This window comes from Corella eumyota, chromosome 5 (assembly GCF_963082875.1).
Source record: "Corella eumyota chromosome 5, kaCorEumy4.1, whole genome shotgun sequence".
In the NCBI taxonomy this organism is placed as follows: domain Eukaryota; kingdom Metazoa; phylum Chordata; class Ascidiacea; order Phlebobranchia; family Corellidae; genus Corella; species Corella eumyota.
Window position 1 is genome coordinate 10,068,284 of NC_137494.1, and position 10,625 is coordinate 10,078,908.

General features: G+C 30.1%; 1 protein-coding gene across 1 annotated transcript; it reads right to left on the reverse strand.

Annotated features, from left to right (window-relative positions):
- Nucleotides 1-411: 411 nt before the first annotated feature.
- Nucleotides 412-10,595, reverse strand: LOC145753771 (stress-induced-phosphoprotein 1-like). The gene is made up of 12 exons (XM_082570218.1): nucleotides 10,402-10,595; nucleotides 9,277-9,354; nucleotides 8,729-8,860; nucleotides 7,576-7,717; nucleotides 6,938-7,082; nucleotides 6,194-6,371; nucleotides 5,575-5,804; nucleotides 5,236-5,453; nucleotides 4,652-4,813; nucleotides 4,074-4,210; nucleotides 3,202-3,341; nucleotides 412-852 (listed from the first exon to the last, which is right to left on the reverse strand). Exons 1-12 carry the CDS (start codon nucleotides 10,402-10,404, stop codon nucleotides 780-782), a joined length of 1,638 nt encoding a protein of 545 aa, XP_082426344.1. The 5' UTR covers nucleotides 10,405-10,595; the 3' UTR covers nucleotides 412-779.
- Between the last annotated feature and the right edge of the window lie 30 nt (nucleotides 10,596-10,625).

Here is a 10,625-nt window from a genome sequence, read left to right on the forward strand (position 1 = left end):
ATTACAAATTCTTAAAGCACGACAGAAATCACTACCAAACGGTATCTTAATGCAGCGCCTGTACTATTGTTACGTCGTCTATAATTCTTGTATAGGCTTCACGCCAATCACATCACAATACAAAGTTTATTAAACGATTGACAAACATATATTATTTTAAAGGTCATGCTTACTAATACGACGCCTGATATTCTATATAGACTAACGTTGTTTAATTTTCCAAATCCGACGGTCGTAGGCTAGTTATCCTTGCAGCGTAAAGAAATTATATAAATTTGTTGAAATTTTATTAATCTTAAACTAACAAACAAGTTTTTCCTTGATATTCTATATAGGATAACGTTGTTTAATTTTCCAAATCCGACGGTCGTAGGCTAGTTATCCTTGCAGCGTAAAGAAATTATATAAGTTTGTTGAAATTTTATTAATCTTAAACTAACAAACAAGTTTTTCCTTGATATGAGTTAAATAAATCCAAAAACTATTTAAACTTAATGAAGAAACAAATGAACAATTTTAAAAAGCCAAAATAGGTTTTATATTTTAAACTTGTAAAAAAATTATTTAATTATTTATTCAGACGGAACACAGTTGAAAAAAATTAAATTAAAATTTTATTAAATTTTTAATAATATCAACAATTTCAGTGGTTCTAGAATTTGTTTAAAAAACAATTTAAATTAAATTTTGTCTTCATTGGCATTGTTGAGAATCACACGAATTGTTAACCAGCATTATTTCTTATTGTAGGATTATATACAAAGATAAAGTCATAGTAATCAACGCACGGAAAGAATTCCGACATCTAAAAGTTTTTTGATATTTTTGGCTACTTCGGGATTTTGAAGATGTCTAAAAAAAAATTAAACTGTTGAAAATTTTAAGCTTAATCGATTATTAAGCCGCAGTTTTACTATCTGGCAGTAATACTTAAAGAGATGGTTCGGTCGCAGGGTTTATTTTTCAAATATGTTGGAATTTTTCCAACTTGCAATGTTTTGCTATATTATTAAGGCTGTTTCTATTTTTAAAGTATTTTTAATTAGTTAGACTGTTTTTGAAAAATTGTAACAAAGCAAGGTTATGTTGTTAATTTTGCAAGTCTGCCTGTCAGACACGGTTGATATTGGCTTAAAAACACTTGCAAGAAACAGACAGGTTAACTAAGAGTTATTAAAGTAAAGTGGCCTGTTAAGACAGTGTTAGTTATGTCTATAACTTAATTTATCTGGTATTTGTGCTGGTTATATTATACTAAAATAGACGAATCAATATATATTACAAGTTAAGACACAATTTGACAAAATGTATATACTGAAAGAAATTGCAATTTGTTTTACACTTATGTTTCTCTATTTTACACAGTTTTCTTTATGATTGATCCAACTTACTAAAATTCAAATATTTTTTGATCTACAACTGCAGTAATTGATACCTACAGCAGAAACATGATAAGAAACGAAAGCGACAGTGAAGAGGAAATAATATTAACTGAAGTTATACCATATCAATTTGAGCCACATTATACCGAAGAAGAAATAAAAACAGCAGCCATACCTGTCGAATCACATAGTGTTGCATTTTCCAATAGGAATCAAGACAACTTAAGTTCCTGGTATTTTATTTTTTGGAGTTGTTGGTACTTTAGTTTTCTTTTTTAGTTAGTCATGTTAATACAACTATAGTATACTTGTTTTTTAACAGGTGTACTTGCGGAAAATGTCAACTGGTAGCCAACTCTCCGCTTAAATGTTGCAATGAAACATATAAAACTTGTTGCAAGAGGACCTTTCCATTTTCTTTTTTGATTGACAAATTGTGTCCATTTTGTCTTTAATTTATTATTTTTAGGAAAGTAAAAAAATTGATGTTGCTTGTTATTTTCATACTTGTGGTCACAGCCATATACACTACATAGTCTGGTTGACATATTCTTAAAGGTTTTTTAATCTATAATTTCCAACAAATTTTATTTCAGTGTACATCATACATAGGTACCTTTACCTGTACTCTTTCCAATATAAAGTAGTCTTTGCTGCATTTTCTTAACATTAGTTTGAGTTTTACACTTGTAATAATATAACCAAGTTATTTTCACAGAGTTTATACTATAAGTAAGGCTATATATATATATGCTAACTTGCACAACCTGACCATGGATAAGTTAGTAATGTTAAAGTAGTTTTATTTGAGACCAAACTAACACTGTTTTAACAGGTCACTTTGCTTTAATAACTCTTAGTTAACCTGTCTGTTTCTTGCAAGTGATTTTAAGCCAATATCAACCGTGTCTGACAGGCAGACTTGCAAAATTAACAACTTAACCTTGCTTTGTTACAATTTTTCAAAAACAGTCAAACTAATTAAAAATACTTTAAAAATAGAAACAGCCTTAATAATATAGCAAAACATTGCTTTTTATGCAAAGTTTTCTTTGTGCAAAAAAAAATTCTAAAAAACTATGACAAACGGCTCAAAAAAGGGCAAAATAGGGTTGTTTTCCTATGTCTGCCAGCATATGAACTTACGACGATGACGTAAGCGCGTCACGTGACTCGCGTGCGTAGGGATTTTCCCTATTTGGATTTTTTTAGCTTCAAAACCCGATTTCTCGAAAACTACTAGACCAATTTTTAAAATTTTGGTATCTCCAGGCAAGTTGGAAAAATTCCAACATATTTGAAAAATAAACCCTGCGACCGAACCATCTCTTTAATAATTTAACCGGCAGCGTGGTGTAGTGGTAAGAACACTTGGGTTCAATCCCAACTGATCTAATGCTGTAGCGCCCTTGAGTAAGGCGCTATAAACGATATGAACTCTTGCTGAGCCAGTACTTAAACAGCAGCATAATTATCGGGCAATTATAATCTATAATATCCCAAACTGCCACAGGCAACTGAGACTGGGTCGGAGTAACTGATGTTACTCTCAGTTTTAGTCGCGCATTCGACTTTCCCACATCAAAGATAAAGATATAAACAAAAAATATATATTTTAAACTGCATAAATCAATCTAGGATAAAGTGGTAACAAATGCGACTTTATGTTAAGCCTGAACACCTTATCTTTCCATCGAGAATAAATGAATACAAAAAAAACAATTATAAATGCCTATATATTGGACATGTAACCTATAATATACGACACTAAGCTTTATTATATATTTAATAACATCATGTGATGTTGCAACAAACTTACTCCTGGAGAGCCTTTGGATCTCTTTGTATCTGATCAAGAATCATCTTCATGGCCGGATCTCGCATGATTCTTCCAACCTCTGGATCATTCATTGCTCGTTTCTGGACTTCCTCCGGATTGTTTCGATTTTGATAATCGCTCTGGATAATTTTTTATTTATTTTGGAGAAGAAATATTTTTTTATAATAAATAAAATTAAGAGATAACAACTAAAGAATTTTAATGTTTTATGGTTATATATTTTAGGAATTTATATATTCCAACTAAACAAATTGAAATATTTAAAAGTGTCAGCTCAAATATTAACAAAAATCATTTGACAGAAAAACATTTCCCTTAAAACCTAATTTTTAAAAACACATCCACCAAAATTTGACATTTTTTTTCAGAAATTTAGGGGCATTTTTTTTAAGGAAGTTGGGTTAAGCTATAAAAAATGTCTTATTATTGGTAAAATGAAGGTTGTTGGTAATATAACAGTTATTTATTTAAAAATTTTTTTTTGTATATATCTTTATCCTCGATGTGGGAAAGTCGAATGCGCGACTTAAACATAGAGTAACATCAGTTACTCCGACCCAGTCTCGAGTTGCCTGTGGCAGTTTGGAATATTATAGAGACTATAATTGCCCGGTAATTATGCTGCTGATTAAGTGCTGGCTCAGCAGGAGTTCATACCGTTTATAGCACCTTACTCAAGGGCGCTACAGCTTGAGATCAGTGGGGATTGAACCCACGACCTCATGGTAGTGTAGCAAGAGTTCTTATCACTACACCACGCTGCCGGTTCAATTAATGCCATTTGTAACATTCAACATAAAAAATAATAGGAATATGTTAATATTTCTAATACAAAACTTATCTTAACTTACATGTAAACAACGCTTGCAACCTTCCGATGCTTCATTATTGTTTGGATCAAGGTCTAAAGCTTTTTGGTAAGCATCTAGAGCTTTGGTAAAGTCCTTCATGGCCTCTAGTGCCCCACCTTTGCGTACATGTCCTTTGACTATAAAAGAAATATAAAAAATGTCTTTTTTTTTAATTTTTTTCACTAACAATAGCTATGTAAATGTAAAAACCCACAAAATAATAACACAATATAAAATAAGGCAATAATATCATGCAAATTATATTTTTGTTAAATTTAAAACATCCCTTTAAATTTTTTTTTAACACAGACATGAAAGAAAAATTTATTAACATTTAAAAAAAATGCTGGGTAGCTTAAATTATAATAATATTTATCTTGTATGCAGTTTGTTAAAGAAAATGACATTTATCCTTGAGAATATAAAAAAAAATTAATGATATCAGAATGTGTAAAAACTACCTAAACTTTTCTTTGTGACATTTATGAACAATAACTATATATTTGATTCTAAAAACTAAATAAGTCATTACACATTGCCTTATATTTTAAGATTTTATACCAACAACTTGAACCTACTAAAAGTCGGATCCTTTTGAATACAAATCTCACAATCTTTTAAAGCCAAATTAAATTCCAACAGCTTCATGTAACAAGCAGCCTTGTTTGAGTACAGCGTTGCATTGTCTGGGTTACGATTGATCGCTTCTGTGTAATGCTTTAGTGCTTCCGGATATTTTCCTAAAAATTGAAAGAACAAAATTATGCAGAAATATTTCGAGATGCCCCAAAAAACAGTATATACATGTTTAGAAGTCAACAAAACATATTTATTTGGCTTAAGTTTTCATTTAATTTAAAATAAATAATTAAATTAGTGGTTTGGTGCAGTGGTTGAAACACTGGGTTGAAACACACACTATAGAATTATTAAGTAAAAGGCCAAAAAAAGAATTAGCAGACTAAGTTCGAAAAATATAATCAATAATATCCCAAACTGCCAAAGGTCAACTTACGATTTAATTAGGGTAACAAATGCCTCTCTATGTTTGGGCTGCCATAAAATTGCCCCACATTAAGGATAAATACAAACGAAAAAAATGTTATTACATGTCAATCTATCAAACAAAAAATATTTAATCCAATTTTAAAGTTTCTGTTACCTTCCTTGTAAGCATTATTTCCTTTTTCTTTTTCTTTAAGAGAAATCTCAGGATCAATGTAAGCCAACCTCCTGCTCTCTTCAATAGCTTTTTCACATTGCTGAAGTTTGGCGAGAACATTTTTGTTTCGATCCTCTGTTAAAGATTTGTTGAAGAAAGTTTTTGCATTTTCGTGATCTTTTTCCTTCAAATAAGAGTTTCCAATTCTTAAAAATGCTCTAAATAAAAACATTTGTTAACAACCTAAGCTTATAGATGTTTATAATAATCGAAAAAGTTATCCGATTATTGTAATTCAAGCAGTAAAATCAACCAAATTTTACCAAAAAAAAAACTTACTTTGCAATTAGTTTGTATTCGGCTTTCCTTTCTCTTCCGACTTCCACAGCTTTCAGGCAAACCTCCCTACATTTCTCCATCTCATTTTGTTCGAAGAATACAGCTGCTTTGTTTGTCAAGATTGCGATATTAGTCGGATCAAGTTCGAATGCTTGATCGTAAAAAGTCAGCGCTGATGCAAAGTCCTTTTTCTTGTAAGCAGCGTTTCCGCTTTCTTTTGCTTTTAATGACTGAAAAATAATATAGTTTAACAAAGTGCATTGTTTTAAACATAATTTTTCACTTTTTGAAATAGAAAAATTTGTATACACTGTTCATGAACTTCAACAAACTTTTTAAATTGATTTATTTTTAATGTGGAAGGGCTCACTTTACAGTCTTGTCTAAATAAACAGAGAATAACATTTGTTAAACTGACACAATCTCGAGTTGACTTAGGCAGTTTGGAAAATGATTGTTTACACTCACCCGATAATTAAACTGCCACTTGATTTGGGAGAAGTTTTCACACAACTTAATATTTTACTTAAGGGTGCTACAGCACACAAGCAGTAAAAATCCATTTGCAAACCAAAAACTTTATCTGCAGGCAACTACAACCAAAAAAAAAACTTTTAACCTCCTGAACATTACTGGAAACCTCGGGTTTAGTGGGAGTTTCTTTCGGAGTTGGTTTTAGATCAGGTTTTGTTTGCTCAGTTTCCATGGGTTCCCCATTACCCATATTATTTCCCATTTGAAGATCAATCCCTAGCATCACGCTTAAAGTATTTTGAATTCTTGGGTCCCCAATTTTACTAGAAATTTTTTTTTTTTATTTTAGGTACAGTAACTTGATTGGTATCCATTAGTAAAATTCCAATCAATTAGGTAAACATTCTTTAAAAAAACAATAAGATTTATTTAATCTAATTGTTAGTAATTTAAAATGGAATTAGAATTAAATACAGAAAAATGGCATTATTCCCTTTTATATTACCTCTAAAAAAATGATTAAATATATATAAGATGGATTATTTAGTTTTATTACCTTTGTATTATTACATAAAAATAATTTAAAAAAGTTACACAATGTAAGGCAATAAACGTTGCTATGGGAACTAAAAGAAAACATGCCCACACAAGTTGATGTTTCAAAAAAAAAAAAAAAAAGTTTATACCATGCCCCTTAAATATCTATAATTAGTTTAATAGTGCATTTATGCGTATATACAAGACTTGGTCAACTAATATCAAAAAATACTCAAAAACATAGATTAATCTTTGTCCTAAATTGCGTATGTATCAATAAAGTACTCGGACTTAGCCCAATTTATACCCATAAAATTTCAAATTATATTATGACAACACCATAAAAAACAACCTTGCCAAGGCTTTTGGGTTTGATGTTAATTCTTCAAGCAACTTGACATAACTTGGATCGTTGAAATAATCGCGAGTCTTTGGGCTTGCTTTAAGTTTTATCATCATTTCGTTCAAGTTACCAAATGGATTGGGCATTTCCCCTCCTTGAGAAAACACACCAAAATAAATTAAAAATGCAAATTAGGATAATTTGTGTTGAAGCTTAAGTTCAAAAGTATATTATAATTAATATTCTGTAACAAATTTTTTTTAAACTAAGTAAATTTTTTATATATTTGCTGTAACAGGGTCTGAACCAGGGGTTCTAAACTGGGGGTAAAATTTACCTACTGAGGGGGTAAATAGTTATGAAGGACCTTCGAGTAGACGTTATTTTACACAGAAACCCGTCAAGAACAATTGTTTTTTTGACAACTAAAAAAACTTTTTGTGATATTTGCTGTAGTAAACAAGACAAAAAAAATGTTTTACATTTTTTCTTCAAGGGCCACCAAGAGGATAGGGTAAATTTTACCTTTTTTATTTGGCAAGGGGTAAACAAGACAAAAAAGGTTAAGAACCTCTGGTCTAAACTTTGAACTACACACATGAAAATATCTGGAAAATAGTTTTATTAAAAATTTAAAAAAAATTTACCATCCAATTTTTTAGAGCACTCCATAAACCCCTTTTTAAGTTGAGGATTTTCCGGTTCAATTTTTAAACCTGCCTCGTAGGTTTCCATGGCTTCGTCAAATTTATTTAAAAACTCCAAAGCTGATCCTTTTCGTGAGTACCCCTAAAAAAATTATAAAAATGTTGTTGAAAAATGTTGAAATTATCATAAAAAAAAAAGTATTTGCATATAATAGAAAATAATATAAATATGTATGCAATTTATTGGCCTACAAAATCTTTAAAACTTTTGTTTGTGATACGTGAGTAAATTAGTAAATTAGCAGACAAAATTAGTTGCAACCATATTACAACAACTGGCAGCGTGGTGTAGTGGTAAGATTACTTGCTACACCACCGTGAGGTTGTGGGTTTAATCCCTACTGCTCTCATGCTGTAGCGCCTTTAAGTAAGGTGGATAAACGATATAAACTCCTGCTGGGCCAGCACTTAATCAGCAGCATAATTACCGGGCAATTATAATCTATAATATCCCAAATTCCTAAAGATAACTCGAGACTGGGTTGTTGTAACTGATGTTACTCTATGTTTAGGTCGCGCGTTTGACCTTTTCACATCAAGATTAAATGTATATATATATATACAAAAAAAAAAATTAAAACAGCAACCAGTGACAGGGTTTTGAGTATACAAATATCTGTAATGTGCAACTAGAATGTCAGGGATGACAGTTTAAAGTGTTAAAATATTGTTAATTAAAGAAATAGGTTAGTAAAAAAGTGTTATATTTTTTTTTAAGTTCTTACCTTGGAAAACAATGACTACAGCCTAAACCCAGAGTATCATTTGTTACCCAACTCAGTCTTTAATTGACTTTGGCAGTTTAAATATTATTAATTATAATTGATACGTTTTGCAGATTAGTTTTAGCTTTGCAGAAGTTGTAACAATAAAATCGCCTTACTGAAGAGTGCTACAGCATACAAGCAACAAAAATTAAAAAAATAACCCTATGTAGTCAAGTCCAGTGTTTTAACCACCACATTACGTTAAAAATATATAGAGTAGGTTGGCTATAATGTTTTTTCACACAGTCTATATGTGTAACGCAAATTGATTTGTCAAATAATAAATAATTTACTAGATTTTAATTAAAATATAAAAGAAAAATTACTTTAGGCCAGTCTGGTTTAATTTCGATCACTTTTTCAGCATCTTTCAGGGCTTCCATAAAACTTTCCTTTTTTGCATAAGCAGCTGAGCGATTGCTATAAAGAACGTGATTGGTCGGGGATAATTCTATTGCCTAAAATTATAAAAAAAAAATTAATTTTATTACAAAAATTCCCTTAAAAATATTTATAAAAATTAAAAAAATACTAAAATTAAAACGGTTAAGTAAATTTGGCCTTGTGAAATAAGTATCACAAGAAAGTACAGTAAATTGACCAGATGACCAGACCCATGTGGGTAAAACCTTAAAACGTATGGTGTAGTGCTTAGAACACATGGTTTGGATTGGTCTCCAATGCTTTTATCTTGTAGTGCCATAAAGTAAATGGTAAAAATTCCTGCTGATCAAAAACCAGCAGATAAAATTGTCTGCTAAATAATTTATAAAACTACCAAAGGCATCATAAGATTGGGTTGGGGTATAAAACCACTGTATTTAGGGTGTGAAGATAATCTTTCTAATTTAAACATTATTTAAAATTAAAGTACCTGGGTATAAAACTTAATTGCTTCATCCGTATTTCCAGCACTTAAAGCTTCATTTCCCTTTCTTTTTAGATCATCAGCCTAAAAAAATGTTTATTGTAGTTATGTTGGTAATAGAAAAATAGGAAAAATCATGCATATCACACACAGACATTTTTAAAACACCCCAATAAAACACAAAAACGCTTTATATAAGTATGTTTATATTACAACAGAAAGTTAAAAACCAAGATAGTGCATTTCCATGATTAATTTTTAAACATTCTAAACAGAATTTAAATTTTAAATTATTGAAATAAAAAAAATTAAACAATTTTTAAATTTTTTGTGGTTTATGGTCCTTAAACTAACTTTATAATTTTTTTATATTTATTTATCCTTGACAGGAGGAGGTCTTCTTCATGACCTTAACATTAACATCAGTTACCCCAACCCAGTTGCAAGTTGCCTTTGGCAGTTTGGGATAATATAGATTATAATTGCCCAGTACCTATTACTATAAGCTGCTAAACAAGTGTTGGCTTAGCAGGAGTTTATACCGATTGTAGCACCATACTTAAAGGCACTACAGCAAAACGACAATGGGAATTAAACCCAGGACTTTGTGTAGTGAAGCCAAGTGTTCTATTCCCTACACCACACTGACCCTCTTGCCAAATTTCTCTTCACTTTAGTGTTTCTTATATAATATATATTTATCTGTTAATTAACTCTTACTTTATATATAATCCAAAGCTATGTGCAATAAGTGCAATGTGTGCATTCAGTACAATAAGTCTAATAAGGGTAATAAATATAACTTATTATATATATTTAATTTTCTTTTTTGTAATCTGACATTTTGAGCAGAAAAAGCTGCAATGAAGATGCCAATACAAACTCTTAACAGTTAAAACTTAAGTAGCTGTCATTGCCACATGACAATGCACAAAACTTCACTAACAACCTTAATGTTTATTTTACTTTTCAGCTTTCACTTTAGATTTTTTGCATGTTTTGCATCGTTTAACTTTTACAGTCCTAAATTTTTTTGGATTGCATACCACAAGCTGACAAGCAACCCTAGTTTTGTAGATATATAAATAAACAAAAATGCAACAATATTAAAACTAGCAAAAAAAAACTTACCATTTTTTATTTTAATTTGAAACTAACAGACTAAGAAACTCGAAAATTGGTAATAACAATAAAATTCCGCTGCCAATTTAAAAATCACGGGTTCACCTTTTCCTAACTTATCACAAATTTAAAATTATTCTTTTATTTTTAATAAACGAACGAAAAATTAATATATATAAATATTATAGTGGAGTTGTAAAAGATTTTTCTAGAATTTTTTTTAAATTAAAAAA